At 38.2% G+C, this 20,545-nt stretch overlaps 1 protein-coding gene, 1 long non-coding RNA gene and 1 other non-coding gene across 4 annotated transcripts; all 3 read left to right on the top strand.

Annotated features, from left to right (window-relative positions):
- Nucleotides 1-1,715: 1,715 nt before the first annotated feature.
- LOC104446844 lies at nt 1,716-2,533 on the top strand. The gene is made up of 2 exons (XR_005545173.1): nt 1,716-1,808; nt 2,046-2,533. It is a non-coding gene; the product is annotated as an uncharacterized LOC104446844 (transcript).
- A 2,148-nt stretch (nt 2,534-4,681) lies between these two features.
- LOC104416680 (disease resistance protein RUN1) lies at nt 4,682-5,818 on the top strand. Its single transcript, XM_039301170.1, has 2 exons — nt 4,682-5,293; nt 5,380-5,818. Exons 1-2 carry the CDS (start codon nt 4,805-4,807, stop codon nt 5,662-5,664), a joined length of 774 nt encoding a protein of 257 aa, XP_039157104.1. The 5' UTR covers nt 4,682-4,804; the 3' UTR covers nt 5,665-5,818.
- A 6,707-nt stretch (nt 5,819-12,525) lies between these two features.
- LOC108955018 lies at nt 12,526-18,147 on the top strand. 2 transcript variants are annotated; one of them, XR_005545949.1, is made up of 5 exons: nt 12,526-12,796; nt 13,047-14,678; nt 15,543-16,327; nt 17,638-17,707; nt 17,796-18,147. It is a non-coding gene; the product is annotated as an uncharacterized LOC108955018 (long non-coding RNA). The 2 variants fall into 2 exon arrangements; XR_005545948.1 differs by having other exon boundaries at nt 15,543-17,707.
- The last annotated feature ends 2,398 nt before the right edge of the window (nt 18,148-20,545 follow it).

The raw sequence follows: 20,545 nt of genomic DNA, 5'->3' as shown, positions 1-20,545 counted from the left end.
CGAGCTCGACTTGATTAACTTGAGCATAAAATCGAGATACTTGAACTCAACTCGATTTCACTCAATCACAATCAATATATCAATAAGACTCGATCTTGGCTTTTATAAGCTTGAATATTATGTGATTTATAGTATTTTCTGTCTATTTTTCTAACTTTTAGATATTTTTAAAAGATAATGAAAGCTCAATTAGGATCACGAGTCTATTGAGCTGAATATTGATAAGTTCGAGCTTGCCTTGACAAAATACTTGAGTAGGTCATAGTCGAGCTCGACTCAAAACCAAGTGAATCGATTTAAGTAGTCATTAAGTCAAGCCCAAGCAATTCACAAGTTTGTCTTGGTTTCCCATTGTGTGAGTAACTGGATAGATCTCTTTATGTACTATTGCAAGTACACTTTGTAGATGGATGAAAGTAAGAACTAAGGATTTTTCAATGAATAGTTCTGACCACTTGTATGCAACAATGGCGACTCGTTAGGTTAACTATTTTCATGAATTTATCATGCATACCTATATATGTTAACTAATCATGCTAGCTATTATTATTGCATGTGACACAAATCGATAAATATATGTAGATAACATTTGCAGAATTTTCGTACATAACAATATTTAATTTAAATATGTTAGAAGTGTTCAATCATGTCACTTTCAATGAATGTCATTTTTAGTTGGACAGAAATTATTCACAACATATTTATGAAATAGCAAATTAGCAAAATTTTATGATGCTATGTCGTAATTAAGGATAAATTTATTGTAAATCCAATGATTTGTACGACGTTCTCATCATGTTTACAATCCGAATGCCGGAAAATCTTTCCAAAAAATTTGAGGCAATGAGCATTTGCCGGTTTGAAAACGGGGGGAACGATACAACGGTCTACTACAGGAAATCCCTATTGTCTTATCTATCACTTTGGGCATCCTCACTAGGGGTGAGCACGGTTCCCGGGTTACCGGGAACCGGAACCGAACCGGAGGAGGGTCCGGTTCGGTTCCCGGTTCCAAGGAGACCGGTTCCGGTTCCAAGGAGACCGGTTCCGGTTCCCGGTTCCTATTTTTTAGGAACCGGGAGTTCCGGTTCGGTTCCGGTTCTTATAGAAATGGGAACCGGAACCGAACCGAAACCGAACCGAACCGGTCATAATTCAAATAATAAAAAAAAACCTAGCTTCTTCCCCCGCCCACATGGTTTCCCCCCCCTCTCCGCGAATACTTCCCCTTCCCCTTTTTTTTCTCTCTCTTTCTTTTCTCCCCTTTTCCCCTCGTCACGTCACTTCTTGCCCCCCCAACTTTTTTCTTTTCTTTCTCTCTCCCTCTCTTCTCTTTCCGGTTCCGGTTCCGAATCGCCTAGGGTTTCTTGGATTGCTCTCTCTCTCTCTAGAATCCTCCGTTTCTTTCTCAACGAGCGCCTCCTCCCGGCGCCGTCTCCGATCTCCTGCTTTCCGAGACCTGATCCGCGCGACGCCCTCCGTTCCACGGCCACTCCGATTCGGAGCTTCGATCGAGCGCTCATCGCCGTCGATCAGTTCCTGCTCTTCTTCTTCTTCTTCTTCCGATCTCTTTCTTGTTTTTGTGGCTTGAGAGAGCAAGACAGAGAGAGGGAGGGGGGAAATGGTGAGGGGGAAGACGCAGATGAAGAGGATAGAGAACAACACGAGCAGGGCAGGTGACGTTCTCGAGCGCAGAATGGGCTGCTGAAGAAGGCCTTCGAGCTCTCCGTCCTCTCGCAACGCCGAGGTTGCACTCATCATCGTCTTCCCGAGGGCAAGCTCTACGAGTTCTCGAGCTCGACAAGACGGTAGGTTTTCCTCCGCATTTTTGCTCAAGTGAGATTGATATGAGCAACACCGATAGTTGTTCAACCTTCATTTCAAAATTTGGAAAAAATGAAGATTGCAGAAAGATGCATTGTTACTCGATTCTGTTGGGGTTTACTAGTTCTATTGGGTTGAATAGTTGATTGGCATGCTGTTTCTTTTACAAGGCCTCCTGAATGTAGCGTGAGAATCTTATGCTTCGCGTGCACGAACTGCAGGTACTTGGCCATGGCGAACCTGGCCAACGGCGAGCCCGGTTCCGCGCGATGAAGCTCGGGGGCTGACGGACTTGAGCTTCTTGAACTAGTCGAAGAAGGCTGGGGAGTGCGCTCCTTGATAGACGACGACTCGTTCGCGAGCGTGAAGTTGGGGAAGTTGAAGCCCTCGAAGATCGATCTGGCCACGAACGATTTGATGGCAAAGTGCCGGTGGCCGGGCTTCGCGAACCTCGCTCGCGACTCGATGAGTCGGATGGCCTCGTCGAGGTTCCAGTTCGCCGCCTCCATCTCGCGAGCCATGGCTTTCCCGAAGTGCCTCACGGATCGTAAGGCGTAGTGGAGGACTTGGACGAAGTGGGTCGGGCTTAACGACGCGAGCTTGAAGCCGTCGAACAGGGACAAGACGCTGCTCGGAGACGAACGGAACTGAAAATCGCCCATTACGAAAATGAAAAAAAAGAAAAAAAGAACCTGTCGGAACCTGGAACCGGCCTGGAACCTGTGACAGGGTAGGTTCCAGGTTCCCGATTCTAACGGGTAGGTTCCAGTTCCAAAATTGAGAAATCTGTACCCGAGGGTAGGTTTCAGGTTCCGGACGGAACCGAACCGGAACCGGGAACCGCTCACCCCTAATCCTCACATCCCACCCGCACCACCACCACCACGTTCGCACATACGCCACACCCAATCAATTCCGCTCTTCACGCTAACTACTGGAACACGAATAATTATTCAAAAAAAAAAAACAAGAGAGAGAAGAAACTTGAAAATCCCATCTCTCTTCGATCAGCGCCACGCGGAAAGATATTCGACGGTAAAGGCTAGTCGAGAACAGACAAGTGGCTCTTTATTAAAGAAAGATCGCTGCGCTGGATACCGAAAATCTTTGACCGTCAAATCTGCGATATTGGTGCACACTGTACCACCGCAGAAAAAAGAAAAGGAGAAACAAAAGACATCCGGAGAGTTTCTCCTTTTCTTTTTTCTCACTTTTGAGTTTTTGAATTTTTTTAAGGACGTGTTCAGGTCCGGACTAAAGAGATGAGATTATTTATATTTTCATATAACAAAAAGAGAAACGAAGATTAACGAGATGACAGCTATTTCCCAAAAACCAATCAATCAGAGAATCGATCAGAAGAATCGTGATCGCGTGTAATCATAAAAAATTTTCTTGTGTTGACGGGTGGCATCTGCTTGTTTTTCCCGGCGCAGAAGCCCGAGCCGAGCTCGTCGAGTCTGGCGGGCCCCACCACCTCCTTCTCTCTAATTCCCTCGTCCGCGTCTCATTTAATATAATTGTTCTTTGTTGACCCTCGAAAAAGAAAGTTATGCCTTCGCCTATAAGGAAGATACCGAGAAGCGCCGATGTTGAACAAAACCTCATAGGTTGGGATTGCCATCTCCTGTATTTTATCTGGGAGCCATGGAGCAGCTCTTCCTTTAAGATCTGGGTTCATCTTCAAGCACCTCCATTTTCCAAAATTCCAAGCAAAAACACCAGCGCCCGTCTCGTGTTACTAGATACTCATGGCCTCTTCATCTTCTTTGAAATGTAAAAAGAATTACGATGTCTTTTTGAGTTTAAGAGGCACAGACGTTCGCAATAAATTCCTCAGTCACCTCTATGCGGCTCTAAACCAGCATGGTTTATTCGCTTATATCGATAGTGAGGAACTGAGGAAAGGAGAGAAAATATCACCGGCACTTATGAAGGCGATTGAGGAATCGAGAGTTGCAGTCATTGTTTTCTCTAAGGATTATGCTTCCTCGCCGTGGTGTTTGGAAGAGGTGGCGAAAATCATGGAGTGCAAGGTACAGAAGGATCTAATTGTGTTGCCGGTGTTTTACGAAGTGGAACCAAGAGAAGTGAAAGGGGAGACAGAGTTTTGGGAGAGCTATAGCTAAGCATGAGTCCAGATTTGGGAAGAATTCAGACAAGGTGAAGAGATGGAAGAAGGCTCTCTTTGACGCCGGCAGCTTGTCTGGGTGGCACTTGAATAACGGGTAAGTGGTAATTGATGTGACGCACTACTTTGTCCCTTTTTTTTTTATGTGTTGAATCAAGTCTTCATTTTTCTCATAATGAAACTTGATCTTTGAACCGCTGAATCAGTATGTCAAGTACGTTTCTTGTTTTTGTCAGGGTTGAAGCGAAGCTTATAAAGAAAATTGCGAAGGAAATCTCTAGGCAACTAGATCAAAGATCCTTACATGTTGCTAAGCATCCGGTTGGGATACATCCGCGAGTGGTAGAGCTGGAATCAATGTTAAATCTTGAGTGTGATGATGATGTTCTCATGATAGGATTATGGGGACCGGGAGGTATAGGAAAGACAACTTTAGGTAAAGTGCTGTACAATGCTATTTTTAGACAATTTGAGGGTTCATGCTTTTTGGAAACCATTCGTGAGGCTTCAAAATATCCCAAGGATTTAGTTCATTTGCAAGAAAAATTGCTGTCCGAGATATTGCCAGGACAAAGATTAGCAGTGTCTAGTGTTTCTAGAGGTATTAATTTAATTCAATATAGACTTTGCCACAAGAAAGTTCTCCTTTTTCTTGACGATGTTAAAGACTTAGAACAGCTAGATGCTTTAGCTGGAAAATGTGAGTGGTTTGGTGAAGGAAGCAGCATCATTATTACTACGAGAGATAAGCATTTACTAACTTCTTATGGGATAGATGAAGATCACATCTATCAAGTTAAACCTCTAGACTATTGTGAAGCTCGTGAACTTCTCAATGGACATTCTCTTATGAGAAACAACAAAATAATAAGTAGTGATCTTGTGGATAGGGCTTTGCATTATGCTAATGGACTTCCTCTAGCACTTAAGGTATTGGGCTTTTTGCTTTGTGGTAGAAGAGAATGTGAGCAAGAAAGTGCATTGGATAAATGTGTCGAAAGTCCTGATAAAAACATCAATGATGTTCTTAAGTTAAGTTATGATGAATTGGAGGACTATGCAAAGGAAATCTTCCTTGATATTGCTTGTTTCTTTAAGGGGCAATCTAGAGAGTACATTATGCAAGTTCTTGACTCTTGCGACTTTCGCACAACTATTGGAGTACAAGTTCTTGTTGAGAAGTCCTTGATAATTGAAGAGAAAGAGACCCTACAGATGCATAACTTGTTTCAGTTAATGGCCATGGATATTGTTAAACAACAATGTCCTTATGACCCTAGAAGACGCAGCAGGTTATGGCTTCTTGATGATGTTCTTAATGTTCTATCCCAAAAAATGGTAGGATTTGCATGTATAGACCCTAATTTTGCTCTCTTATTCTCTGAATATGTATTTTTATTGCAATGCAAATTTTATAAATTCAGGTGCCAATTGCGGTAGAGGCCATAGCTTTGGATTTGCCCAAGCCAGAAGAGATATACATCGGTGTTAATGGTTTCAAAGACATGAGAAGGTTGAGGGTGCTCATCATGATTAATGTGCGCAACTCTTTCCAAGGTGTTATCGGCCTTCCTAATGGACTAAAATGGTTTGAATGGCCTTGCCCTCCTTGGATTCCAGAGATTATCTCTGGTCCAAAGCAGATAGCTGGACTGGATATGCCCAGAAGCAACATTGTAGTGAGGGAGCAACTTACGGTGCGCATTTAAATAAGTAGTGTTTATTATCTCATATTTTATATATCCATATCTAGAAGCATATGAATATGACTATTTAGGTGTTATTGAAAACTTTGAATGCAACAACTACTAACTCTGGTGATGCTTATTAATGTGCTTATGAAATATCTACATCTTTTAAATTGTTTAAAGTTGATTAAAGCATTATATACGGGATGTCGATCTCCTTTACGAACCAATATAAGTTAAATCTTCAATTTAGGGGAGGAATAAACAATTTCGTTCATGACTCTTGATGTCGATTTGAACAAAAACATATTCAAGAAAAAAGTCCATTTTCATTTTCAGAATTTACAAGCGCTTGAAATTGTAAGAACAATGAACTTAAAGCATCGGTAACTCTTGAGCACTGAAAATTGGAAGAAAAACTTACAGGTGATATAATTTAACAGTTGAACGATGAATGCGCTTATATATTTTTATGTCTCTGAAATGACAGACTCTGAAAATGTTATTAACCATTCTATATTGCATAGCAAAGACGAGCTAATTAACTTCTTTTTGAAATTGTGTGTGGAAAGAGATTTCTCTTTCTTATTTGCGTGATCGTTGAATTGAGTATGCGCTAAATGCTTTTGATTGAACATCCTATTATTGTCTCTCTAATAGCATGCAGTCGATAATTAAAAGACATACAAAAAGCGTGTAGCGAGGGATCTTTTTGGGAAGTTAGTCTTTACTTGAGTTGGTCCAAGCTTGAAACTCTCAAACAATGGCCAAAAAGTCCGGATGTCTCTTCTAGTTGGACTAACCTAACCGATAATTTCTGACAAGCATTTCTATACTTTTAGAGGGAAGAAGTAAAATTGCAAGAACCTTACCAAAAAAAGAAGTAAAATTGCAAGAATCTTTATGGAACAAATTCTTTTCCAAATATAGTTGGGAAACTTCATCCAAGAAATCTCTCCTTGTTCTAAGCATGTAACTCATTCCCCTTCTTTCCTTTTAATTGAGCCATCGATCAGCTCCCTAAATCTATTTATTTCTAGATTAAGAAATCACGGGACAAAAAGCGACTCTTCACATCCCCTTATTGGGGATCATCTCTCCTTGGTGTACAACACTAGGTGAACGGGATTGACCATCCAATTCTTTCTCTCGCTTTTTAAAACAAAGGCTTGTGGAATACGACTCCATGGAAGAGGCTTACCTTATAGACACGCTAGAGCGCAATGTCCAGCAATTTAGCTTTCTCAACAAAATTAAACGCAGATAGCTTGCCTGCCTATTATGTAGCTTACCAATAAGTTAAAATTACTAATTTTATAGAAAACCAGTAAGATGCTCGTGCATCGCATGAATCTAAAACAATATATTTATATTATTTCAAATGCTAATATTGATGTGAATTTTTCACAAAAGAAATATAATACGGGATAATTATCAAAAAGTCCTAAACCTATTGTAATTGTTCCTATTCAGTCATGAACTTATTTTTTTGACTAATTCAATCTTAAACTTTTTGCAATTGTATTAGTTCAGTTCTTCTTACCAAAATTAGCCGAGCGGCGTTGATGTGGCTGCCGGCACAATTTTTTAATAATATTCTATTTTTTTTTTTTTTTCGAATTAGTTTATTGATTTTTATCTTTTTTTCCCCTCTCTCTCTCTCTCTCTCTCTCTCTCTCTCTCTCTCTCTCTCTCTCTCTCTCTCTCTCTCTCTCTCTGGCTCCGGTGACCAAAAATATTATTAAAAAAAAATTGTCGCAAGTTACCAATATTAATACAAAAAAACAACAGTAAGCTCAAACCATCACGACTTTGAGCTGAAAATTGAAGCAAAAACTTCTTCGTATGCAATTTAATATTTGAACGTAGAATGTGCTTAATCAATACAAGGAGACTTTTTATTTGATTTGTAGGCCGTTGATATATGTAATATTCACAATATTTTCAAAGACCCCTCCCATGAGAGAATTGACAAGCCACGGACTCATCACTCTATGGATGGTAATAGATAAATCTACTTTACTTGAAACTTGCCAACTTGTATTTGAGTCTATATATCAACTTTATTTGATTTTATAAATATTACTGATTGATTCAAGAACTTACCAATATTTAATTGGTAAAATTAGTGGAATATTAAAGTTATCGACTCTTATAGCAAGTTACCAATATTATTTTGAGTGATATACCAACCCTTCATAAGTCAAGTTACCATATTGTTTTAGTTATTAACTCTTATTTGATTAAGTTGTTGACATTTATCTAATTGTTTAGAAATCACTTATTGTTTTACTAATTTACCAATATTTATTTGTCGATGTTTTCAGCATGTTAATATTACGAACTCTTACAGAAAAAAAAAATTGCTGATGTTTATTCGAGTCATTTACTAATCTTTAATTGATTACAACTTAAACGTGCTGGAAAAGCTCCCCAAACAAATGTGGGTATATTAACATAATAGTTGATACTTTCAAACTATCCAATAAAAGTTGGTAAATGACTCAAATAAGAGTGCGTAACTTAAATTCCGTAAATAAACGATAGTAAATTAGCGTAATGGTGTCAGCCAATTTCAAAGGAATTGGTAATTCTGTAAGAATAACAATGTTAATATATTAGTAAGCTCTCCAAAAGAAGTGAACTATTGAAACGGTGGATTGTTATGAAACTATCAAATAGACATTGGTAACAAACACAAATAAGAGTTGATAATCTCGGTATGAGTACCTTTTTCGTAAGTTGCCACAAATGTTGGTAATTATTGAAACTTCCAAAACAATCAAATATATATGTTGGTAACCAACTCAAATATCAATTAGCAGTTTCATGTAAGAGACTATAATTAGCTATGCAAATGTATATTGGTAAATTATTGGTTTAGTTGGTAATTTTGGAAGTCGTTGGAAATTTAATATAAGAGTTACTGACTTTAATACTTTGGTAATTGCAACGAATAAATGTCTATGAAATATAGGAACGACTTTAATTTCCAAGAATAATCTAATAAATGTCGGTAAGTGGACTCATATAACATTTGGTAATTTTCTAAAAGAAATCGTAACTTAAACAAGTTGGTAAGCTGGTTAAGTTTGTAAGCTGGCAAATAAACATTGATAGATTATTAAAAAAATTGATAATTTCAAGACAATGAAAAATGGTGGTGACTCAAATAAAAGTCGGTAATTTCCCGTAAGATCTAATAAAAAAATTTAACCAATTAATGATGGTAATTTAACTCATCAAAAGTTGGTAAATCACCAAAATCAAAGTTGGTAGTTTCCTATTTGAGTTAATAACTTTAACAAGTTAACAACTTTAAAAATAAATGTTGTAATTGTTAGAATAATTGAAAATTTCAATTTAAAGTACATGAAGGCATTCACAAGCAAATCTCTATTCTGCATGTCTAATTGTTACAAATATTTTGGTAATAATTGATATTACTTTATATTATATTGCATAATTCTCTAATCGAATAATGCAAATTTTGGTAATAAATGTTTAAAAATAATTTTGTTTATGTATATATAGAATCTATTTAGAAATATGTATATTATTATATGCTTAAATTTGATTGTTCATGATGAGGTCTGAAAAGAATTTAACCCATCTCATATTTGATTGACATTTACATCGATAAATGAAAAGATCAAATTCATATTTGGCTCATATTCTACAAATAAGTCATTGAAATCATATTTGAGAAAGTCATAATTCATAAGGCCCCAGATGTTTAGTGGATCATCCATCCAAACTCCTTGTGGGGTTTATGTTGGGTAGAAACTAATTGCCCAATTTTATTGATCCCGGGGTGAGTCTACCATGACCACTTTCTTGGCCCAATCACTTCGGTCATTCCATGGCCTTCCAATCAATGATCCCGAGGCCCACTTTCGGGCCATCTCGTATATGTTAGTTAATCCTAACTACAGCCCACGGCCTATTACATGTTGTTGGACCTAAGAAAGAAAAGTGCCCTTTAAAAACGAAAATCCATCCGAGAATCTTGGCTCGTCGGATTTATTCATAGGCGGGTGGGGATTAAACCAAAAGAAATGGGCAACCGGTCGGTCCGGTTAGAATGCATGAGGAAGACAATACTTATAGATACTAAAGTTTCTAATGGTGAAAATTATTCATTGTAATTCCTCAATTAGTGCTTTTCATTTTAATGGGGGCTTTTGCACATAAAATCTATTGAAGAAGATACATGTTTTTGGGCTTTGGTCAGATTCCATTAAGGGAGGCCCAAACCAACGTGTTACTCATTTTTTCAGGCCATGCACGGTGGGCAAAGGCTATCGCCCAAGTGCATCCAAGTGATGGACGAGTCCTTTGGGGCACGAAGAATTAGGAGTAGTACTCATTGATATTATATGTCAAAAACCAAAGTCTTACTCAGTTTTTCCAGAATGTTTACTATTTTATGTTTGGATTTAATATCATCACACATAAATTTTTTGCATCGAATTTGTCATTATCTACATCAAATCCATTTTGCAACCATCTACCACGTGTGTTGACATACATGCATTGTAATAATGGAGGGTCAATTTGGGCTGGGGTACCAGTTTGAGATCTTTGTGAGGTGGAAATTAGTCGTAAATGTGTCATGAGGGACCAGTTTTGGGTCTTTAATGATATTAACCCTCTCTATTAATCAGAGGATAAACCTGCTAATTCCATTTAAGCTGTAGAAAGAATTTCATTGATGTATATATTTATTTTGTTATAATTTTCTTCACATGTTTTATCTCTCTTGCGAAAGTGTCACGTCGATATCAACATTCATAATCATAAATATAGTCGTATCCAGGCAATGCACAGGCATCACACTAGTTTTCTATAAAAGTTAGTACCATTAACTTATTTTTAAGCTACAAATGAAGTAGTTTATAATTTAAAACTATGTAGTAACTTAAAAGTATTGGTTACTTACCAAAGCATTACTGTTAATTAAGTTTTCAATCAAAATTTTGTTGGCAACGGAAATTGACAATTGACAATGTCTGTCAACTTTTACCAGCACCGAACGGTGTTCCAATTTTACACAATGGGACAATGGAATCATCCCTATGTAATTTGTTTAGGAAAACTACAAGAACCATTAATTTGCCTCCGGACAGATGGAAATAATTACTTGTTCATTAGAGCCAAATTTTGCATTAAATACTTATCTCGGGTTTATTTTTTTCCATCTAGAATGTCTACCCAATTTGGTTTCTTTGTTCTTGCAGGACTTCATAAACATGAAGTTCATTAACTTAAGTGGATGCCAATCATTGGTTTGTATGCCGGACCTCGATTGTTTTCCAAACCTCGAGATATTGGATCTCTATGGGTGCGAAAACTTGGGGTGTGCCCACGAATCAGTTTTATATCACAACAAGTTACAGTTTTTGAATTTAGGGGGGTGCTCAAAACTCCATCTCCTTTTTATGCTCCAGGCCAAGAATTTTCAACTTCTCAATTTTAGAGATTGCTCAAATTTGCAAAGACTCCCTGATTTTTCGGATAAAATGGAAGGCTTGCGAGGACTTAATTTACAAGGGACTTCAATTGAGGGACTTCATGCCTCCATAGAAAATCTTATCTCTTTGGAAGAAATGAATTCACGTGACTACAAGAAATTGACAATACTTTTGTCCAGCATTTACAGGTTGCCAAATCTTAAGCTGACGCTTCGTGGCCGCTCAATACTAGTCAAGTTTCCAAAGAGGGAGGGGGATTCGAGTGATCCCCATACGAAAATGGGATTTCCTAAGTTACATTGGCTAAACCTTGACGAATGCAATTTATTGGAAATAGAGTTCTTGGAGAATCCTTCCTGTTTTCCCTCCTTAAATTGTTTGTATTTGGAGGGAAACAATTTTACCATCCTTCCAACATGTGAGCAACAATATAAGTTGCCTCATTTACCAGTTTCGTATTGTCCAAGAATACAAGAGATCCTCGACATTCCAGGGCAATTTCAACGTAAATGGGCAATTGGCTGCGAATCTCTGAGTGAAAAGCCCTCAAACATATGTGACTGTGACAATGTTGACCTATGCTCATGTCATGAAGTGGTCCGTGAAGTGTTGGCCTTTTTAATCATATGTTGAAGAGTAAGGTTAGACTCTCCCTCTCTCTTTGATTGATATGAGGCCGTGTACATGTTGGCTGCATTGTGTTTGTATTGTGAAGGCTGAAAATCTGGGCTAATTAACAAAAGCAAACATTTTGAAAGTGATTCTACATGTATATGTAGTGGAGTTGGCTATAAGGCAATGCAAATGATATTCTCTCTATCTATAGAACTCTAGCTTTCTGTGTTATTGCAAGGATCATCCAATGAAAAACTTAAACAACATATGCTCATCCAGTTACAAAATCTTCAATATTTCATAGTCCCTTTCCACCAATTAAGTGCAAAAAAATCTTTGTAATACTATTGCTAACTATGGCTAAACTATAAGACTACCCACTAAACTCATTGAAACTCCTCTTTTTAGGTGCCAATTTCGGGGGGAAAAAAACTATCTAACGGTGTGCATTATGACAGGTGTTTCATGATTGCCGAGAAGTTGTTATGCCTGGAGGAGAGATGCCAGAATGGTTGCTCCCTAATAATGAGGGTCATATTTCTTTCATGGCTTCAAAGGACTTGTTTGAAAAATTCTTAGGATTAGCTTTTTGTGTCGTAGCCCGAGCAAAATGTGGAAAAGAGGATGGCGATTTGTTCATTTACCCAGCCATTAACGGTCAACGTAGTTTGAGTGTGGGAAGGTATTTCCTACATGATTTCAATCATGTGTGGCTTAAGTGTTATGAACCAAGGCTACTATGGGACCAAGTCTCTTTCGGTCCAAATGGCTGGAATTGTTTCATGTTAACCATTAGAGCATCCAATGATGTAATTGTGAAAAAATGTGGATTCCGATTAATATGCAAGCCATTAGAGAATGATTTGGAGATATTTCTTCAACATAATCAGTCCTTGGATCCAGCTTTACTGTACGAGGTTCGACATGAAGATAATCAGACAAGCACGGTGGAAGAAAGTTCAAGTGAAATAGAAGATTTACTAGATAATAAAACAGGTAGAGAGGAAAATGGTTCAAGTGATTTAATACTTGAAGGATCCAACGTGACTGACTTCCCAATCCAGGTCTCTCTCTCCCCTCTCTCTCTTTAGTGCTTCGTGTGTTTTTATAATGCAAAAATTGAAAATACTAGATAAACAAATTAATCTAGGGTGATTATGCACCCTATATGTAAGATAACGTAAGCAAGGATCAATGCATCTAATTAGAGAACACTAGCTTAGGTTGAGTTACAAGGAATATGCTTAAATCAAGCTCTTCTACTCAAACTTAATTATAAACTTGGGTTCTTCTAACTATTTACTCATTTAACAGAACTATTGCTATTCCCTAATTCCCAAGGATTACCAAAATGTTGTCCCTGGAGGAGAGATGCCAGAGGAGTTTGTGCTTGTTGAAGATGGTACTATATCTTTCTTGGCTTCACAAGACTTGTATGACAAGTTCCTAGCATTGGCTCTATGTATTGTTTTCAGTGTAGAAGATGGAAAAAAGGAAATATCTTTCGACATTGTGCCATGTGTTAATGGCGAAAGGCGGAATGTGCTATCAAGAACTCTCGATTCATTTGATTCGGATCATATGTGGATTCAATATCTCAAACCAAATGTGTTGTGGGGACTGTTGGAGGGAGGAGTTGATTTTGATCAATTTGAGGAGAGTTATCTACGATTTAGCCTTAGAATTGGAGTATCGGGTGGAACCGTGAAAAAGTTGGGCTATCTGCTAAGGTTCGGACAACTAGAGGATGATTTGAAGGTTGTGCTTGAAGACACTCAATTTGTGGATCCAGCTGCACTCTGTGAGGATCTTGATGGATCAAAAGATTTCATGGAATTCTTTAAGAAATGTCACCTTCCTATAGAGAACCTGGAATGGATAGAAAGTGAATCGGAATCCATTGAAAGTGAAGAAGAATGAATGGGAACAGGCAAGTGTAGTAGTGTTGGCTTGCAGTTCTTAAGAAAGCAATCATTAAGCTAGCAAAACATATTAGGGGCGGCATATGTTTTCTTTTATCCTGGGACATGTATGGGGAAATCCTATTATTAGAATTGTGTTGAAGTGACATATGGCTTTCAGTTCAGTCTCTCGTGAGATTAAAAGATCTGTGAATGGAGAGAGGATGACTTGACACACAAGACGCTTGATTCATAAGAAAAGCATCATTTCTGGCTGAGGTATCTCCAGCATGGTGTGGGAGGTAAGTGAGGTTTTGCAAAAAGATTCCAGTTATTTTCACGTTAGCCTCAGACCATCCCATAGAATTGTGAAGAATTGGGGAATCCGTCTGATATGCAAGCAACAAGAGAGTGATTTGAGGGTTGTGATCTCACAGAATTAGCCAGTAGAACCAGCTTTAGTCCATGACGGCAGTCTTGGATCAAGAGGTTCACAGGATATTGCGCTTCACTGGGAACATGGTCTAAGCAAATGGATCTAGAGGGAGGTGGTAAGACTAGTACAAAGGAGAGCACGATGCATGAAGAAGGCAAAATAGAGGAGGTAACAGAGGAAGGGCAATCTGAAAGTTTCTTATTAAATGAAGAATTAAGAAAGGAGCTAGATGGAGGCACGCGATATAAACGGTCGGATAATATTCTTTCTCTGAAAATAGAGTGAATAGCAAAAATGAAGAAAGAGAGAAGAAACTCGGATCTGTGTTTTCTTGTCTTCACTGTCTGATTCACATGAAAGCCATAGGATCCAAGTTGTTGCGCATCCATTGAGGATACATAGGAATGCATGGTTAATCTAAAATAGATGCAAGGGAAGATCATTTTGTTCCTCAGCAAAGGCACGATCACCATCAGTGAGCGACTTCGAACGAATTTGCACCGATTTTGTTGGGTAGTTTGATCACGACTTCTGAGGGATGGCAACTACTTCCTTCTAATTGTCATGGGGTGTTCGACGTAAGTACTTTATTTTGGTGGAACTGTAATGGTAAGTATTTGCTTTATGCCTTCTTCATTTGATTTAAAAGTGAAAGTGACGTTCCAAACTTTTTTTCCTTTTTTTTTTGGGTGATTTTATGAGTATATTTACTAAACTCAAGTTGGGAGGTATGCTTCTTTATTGCATAAGATTGACAACCAAATTTCCTTTGCATATCTCAATCATAAGACACTCTTACGGCAATGAATTACTACTGCAGTTCTCAAAGAGCAAATTCATTGCAAAGTGTTTATTTTTCATATTTCCTTGTCAATTGAATCGTAATTTCATTGATAAATGTCATATTCTACTCAACATGATTACTTACGTATCATTTACTGATTTTATAGTGTGTTTTTTACGAGTCTAGTTGCAATCCATTATAAGTGTTTGTAAAGATGGAAAAACAAACACTCACAGCCATGTCACACGCCAATCTCTTTAGTGATCGATGATTGATAGAGTCCCGTGGACTGCTTTGTTCAATCCAAAATGAGAATTGATTAAGTGACAATTTTTAATCTACTGTAAAAATGATAATTTGTTCTGAACCACAAAATACCAAAGCCCGTCTGCACTTTTATGTTTTGATTAGGTGTCACGCCTGAGCTGTCTTATGCTCAGAGGAGCATGTGAGATTTTAGTTAATGTGGCTTTAGTTTTCAATGAAGATTGGACAATCTTTCATTTAATCGCTCGAGCGTTTGCTTCTCTTGCCATTGTAGATTATTACGGTGCTATAGATTCATTAGTTGAAGTGCAACTTTAAGTGGACTTGATTTGATTTTGAACAATTTGATTGGGTCCCGAAGTTAGCTTTTCCATTGGCGTAATCGAGTTATTAATGATCACATGCGTCCGTGGTTGTTGCAGGATCAGTCGGGAGATGTGCTGCATTGGATCCGGCAGGTAATGGCGCTTGTGTGCAGATTGCTATGGGGTTCAATACCTTTGGTTGGAGGCATATGGATTGTCCTGTGAGTTGATTGCTTTTCGCGTTCATGCACCTTTTCAACCTTCCATTGTTTCTGTGCTATGAAAGCTCGAAACTCTTGTAGAGGACTAGGCATCCCCAAGGATAAAAGAATGAAGGAAATCATCCTTGAATTTGGATGATGGCTTAGTCGTGGAGTGAGAATTTAGAGCTACCAAAGCCATTAACATCCGTGTGAACGAGATTATTCCCTACCTCCAATGCTTGTCCCTTCTCTCTTTCGTTTGAAGGAACCCCACCTCTGTGACGTCCACCAAGTGTTTGTGAATTTGCCCAATTGTATCCATTGCGTAATTCACGGATTTAAATGTTTTGACTACTAGTTTTGTGAAATTCTATTCTCTCTTCTTTTAGTTATTTTTCTATTATGTTGATGCCCTGGTCAATCTAGATGGATGAGTTTATTCCATTTTCACTACTTGCAGACTCGTCCTGGATGAGAATTGTTCCTATTGTGTTTGGGACACAAGTCTAGTAAGCACTTAAGTTCTTCACAGGTTTAAAAGTACCAAGTATGGATGGAAAGTTGAAGTTCACTATTAAAAATACTTAAGTGAAAGAATCTAATCGAGCCTAACAAATCGCAAGAGAGGCACATAGCATGGGGAAGTTTCCATTTGTATTTGGAAATTTGTCAAGTTCCTGTTATGTACCATTTGAGAAGGTAATCTTGTTCGTTTTGATATTTTTTTTTTTCCTCACTATGCATGGCTAGAAACTTCCACCCCATGCATGAGCGGGTGTGATTATGATTTTATGGATTTGCTATAGCAGGATGTTTTCGAGTGGGTCACTACATGGATACTATACTTCTTGGAAGAGAGATTCTATGTTGATTTATCCAAAGTCAAGAGTGTTCTGTCTCTTTCTGGGTACCCCAATATTTGCATGCGGATATCCTTGAATTGGCTTTTTTTGTTGCTTTTGAATTGGAGGAGGGAATTAAGGCTAGCGTTTCATTTGAGTTTCGAGTATTGGTGAACTATATTTGAAGTAACTTCAATACAAGCACTTTCTCTTCATTACAGTTTGATCACTTGTGGTTTAACTATTTTCCACACTGTTCATTTGATGAACTGGATGAGATGCTAGAGACAGAGTGGAGTCTCTTCCAGGTTTCATTTGAAGTATCAAAAGCAACACTGAGAAGGTGTTTGGGTTTCACCTTATATGCAAGCAAATAGAGGATGGTCTAAGGGTTCTATGCCAACATGAATTGCCCTTAGGAAGTGCCTCAAGCCTCTAAAGATAATCTTAGTAATCAGAGACATTCTTGAATCATGGCACAAATGTCCACCTCTGGATTGCAGCCAAGTTTGAATATTAGACATAATGCTTACTGTAATTTGTTGCATTTGCTAAATGTTTCCTTGCACTTCAATTCCAACAATCTCTGCACTTGTGCCGTTTCCCGGCGAGAGTGACCCTTTTGTCCATCTTCTGATGGGTTTCCAATGGAATTCTCCTATGTGACGACCACAGTGGCTGTCACATCAAGCAACTTCATCTGGGTTTGTCATGAAAGATGGATGGATGGGACATTTGTTGATTTGGCTGGTGCTAATGCTAAATTTGGAAATTTAATTGTGAGGGATTACTTTGCAAATGTCCAAAAGTATACATATACCATGTATGTTATTTAGCAGTCACGAATTTGAAACTTTTTGCAGCTGAATTTAGCTTTGCGCGGTTGGGAATTATTCAAATGCTTAGATATAAAGTGATATTAGAGAAAGTTATGTAGGTCTTGTTTTTTGGCCTCATTGGATGTATTGTTCAAGTCACTATGATCTTGTGCTTTAGAACTTGCTTCATTTTTATTGCTTTCTGCGCTTCACTCTTGGGGATCCTATAATTTTTTCCAGATTGCTTATTGCATCACAAAATGAAGTATCAATGTCAAAAAACAAGCAGACTGAACATTCTAGCTCTTTCCTCTCTCTTTCTTATTTATGTGTCTATCATCTCTTTCAGTTTCCCCATACTATGCTAGTTGGAGTGCTTATAATGCAAGATCATAAGAGTAATCCAATTTGATGTGCAGGTGAGCTTTTCCAAGTTTTTCAGATGTATCATTGAGTCATTTTTTAAACCAAATTAATGCAGCATGCGTTAATTTTACTCTTTTGCAGAGCTTCTGGATGTTTTGTCTTTATGGAAGTTTAAGCAAATATGAGCTTGACGAGTTCCATATATTTTATCCCAGAATTATCAATTGTGTGAAATCTCTCTTCTTTTCCATAAATTCATGATGTGTATAGCTTCAAACACGCTATATCACATTGAAGTACCTTTCTATTGTTTCAAAATGGTATTCCGTGGTGCATCCAAATCACTGCCCTTCTATTTGCCATTCTCGTCTTGTTTCTGTTTTCGAGACAAGAGTATGGGATTACTTGTGTAAGAGGATATTCTATGAAGGATGGGAAGAAAGAGCTTGAAAGTAAAAAGGCGTCTATAACAAAGTCAATTCCTTCAATTGCATTAGCAAGTTTCATTCGTGGGTAGAAGAAACCCATCATGAAGTTCGAGCATCTTGCATACTTAATCTAATTTGTCTGATTATCTTAGTTGGCATGCCATCCTAGTGTTGGCACGTGCAACTTAAATCGAGAAAGGTTAAGGGCTATGACCGGCAAAAAGGGTGCATTCTGATGTTCTCGAAGTAGATGTGTTTTGTAGGAAGTGGTTGGTTGAGCCTGTGCAGGGTCTGTTTCTCTATCTTTGGATGAGTAGTTAATGGGGGGCATGCTCAAATCTGTATTTGTTGGTTCTACATTTGCAACAAATGTTGCTACTTCATTTCACTCTAATAATTATGTCTTCTCGTTTCCCAAATAAAGGTAAATGTTTGATTACCTGATTTTCGCCAGAAAAGATAATTTGTGCAGAATACATCCCAAATTCAGTTAAGCGTTAGCCTGCCATCAGCAAAATTCAAGAATTGCCGGATTCAATTAGGAGTTTTGTTTTCTTATAATTCTGTTTATGATTGACTGCAAGGAACTTTTTAGTTCTTCTTGGCAGCATTCACAGGTTGTGAGCTCTTAGGTATATTTATGCATACTGTTGCTCAAAGCTTCGTAAGTTTTTGCGCCAGATGGAGAATGATTCAGTCAATTCAGATTGTGCTATCGGATTGCTGAATCTAATTCATCTGGATCTAAGCAATCACAGTCTATCAGAAGTGGATTTTCTCATGGATGTTACCTATTTTTCCACCTTGTTCTCCTCATCCCTAGCAGGTAATGCTATTACTACTTTGCCTGCAAGCATCAGTAAGTTTGACTAGTTGGATATTCTTGATTGGTCGAATTGTGAGCAGCTGCTGCAAAAGTTCCCCCACTTCTATGGTTACTGTAGAGATCAACTAAATTGTGTTGAAAATTATGCTGAGGACCTGGTCGGTTCCATAACTGAGAGAACTATTTGGGAGATTTAATTGATTGGCATACACTTGTTTGGGTACATATAAATAGAGCAATGATACGTATGCAGAAGGAGTAAGCCGGCTTCTCCGTCTGAATGACATTGCATGTCTTCAATTATATAAGGACATGGAATACATGGGCAAGAAAAAAAGGAAAGGATAGAAGATGAGCAATATCAAGAGAGCTCGAGGAGATGACTTGTTCAAGATTAGCAACCTGGAGATGACTCAAACCATTAAAAAAAAAAAATAAAAAAAAAAAGAACTCAACTTGTTCAAGATTAAACTATAAAACCTGCCCCCTTCTCTCTAATTGCATTCCATGTACTAGCAGAACTACACCTTCCATCAGGGAAGCAACAGTAGGATGAGGAAAAAAGGCCTCACATAAGCAGCCTACACTAGCAGCAAATCATCATATCTTGAATCCATGCTTCCCAAACAACTGCTGACTAAAATCAAGAGATAGACCTGAACCATAGACAATCCTTGTTGGGGAATCATCAAGCAAAGGGCCAGATGAAGCCAAGGTCAAACCATAAGAAAAAAAGAACTCTCCACTACTCAATTTATAGGTCATTAGCTGCCTGGTCTTTCTTCGCGTCTTTGGGAAATGAAAATCTCTCTAATGAGTGCCAATGTTTTGTCACGACTAAATTGACGAGCTAGTTCACCATCAGGAACTTCAACGACATGAACATTGCAGAATGCACAATTAATTGACCGCCCTTCAATATACAGAAGACCATCTAGATGGTGAAACCTTCAATATGAACTCTCAAGAGTCAACTCCCATTTTTTTTCCAAAACTTGGATCCTCTTAATACAAATTTATCACAACTTCAAATCCACCAACATTGATTTACATAGTAGAAGGGAGGAGCGCATATCAGCAGTGGAAAGTGTCCTCGACTGGATTTTAAGTGCCAGATTTATGTTTGAGAAAGGAATGGAAAGGACTGCAGAAATTCACTCCAAGTTGCAAGTGGGCGATTAAGCTTCTGTTGAGAGTTGTATCTGTTAAGTGGTTAATGATCAGAGTACAAAACAAACTCTTTTGTTAGCAAATGGTGCCTCCACTGCTTGAGTGCACGGACTGGAGCATAAAACTCATCATAGGTCGAATACTTCCGGCATTATTCGAATTTTAATTGACAGGGACAAATGGACGACCTTCTTGATTGAGAACACACCAATGCCAACATTGGACACATTGCAATAAACCTCGAAAACCAAATCAACGTTCGGTGGTGCTAACACAGGAGCTTAAGTTAATTTCCTCTTTAAGGGTTCAAAACTCCCGAAACTTCTCTCCTTTTAAGTATTCTGTAACTGTTGCAGCAATGGAACTGAAATTCTTTCTAAATCTCATGAAAGCTTCGAATCTCATGATGCAACTTCAATTCACAAGCTCCCCTACGAGAATGCTCATTAATCCAATCAAGTGTCACA

The sequence above is a fragment of the Eucalyptus grandis genome, chromosome 8, assembly GCF_016545825.1.
Source record: "Eucalyptus grandis isolate ANBG69807.140 chromosome 8, ASM1654582v1, whole genome shotgun sequence".
Taxonomy (NCBI): domain Eukaryota; kingdom Viridiplantae; phylum Streptophyta; class Magnoliopsida; order Myrtales; family Myrtaceae; genus Eucalyptus; species Eucalyptus grandis.
This window is presented reverse-complemented; position numbering and strand designations above follow the sequence as displayed.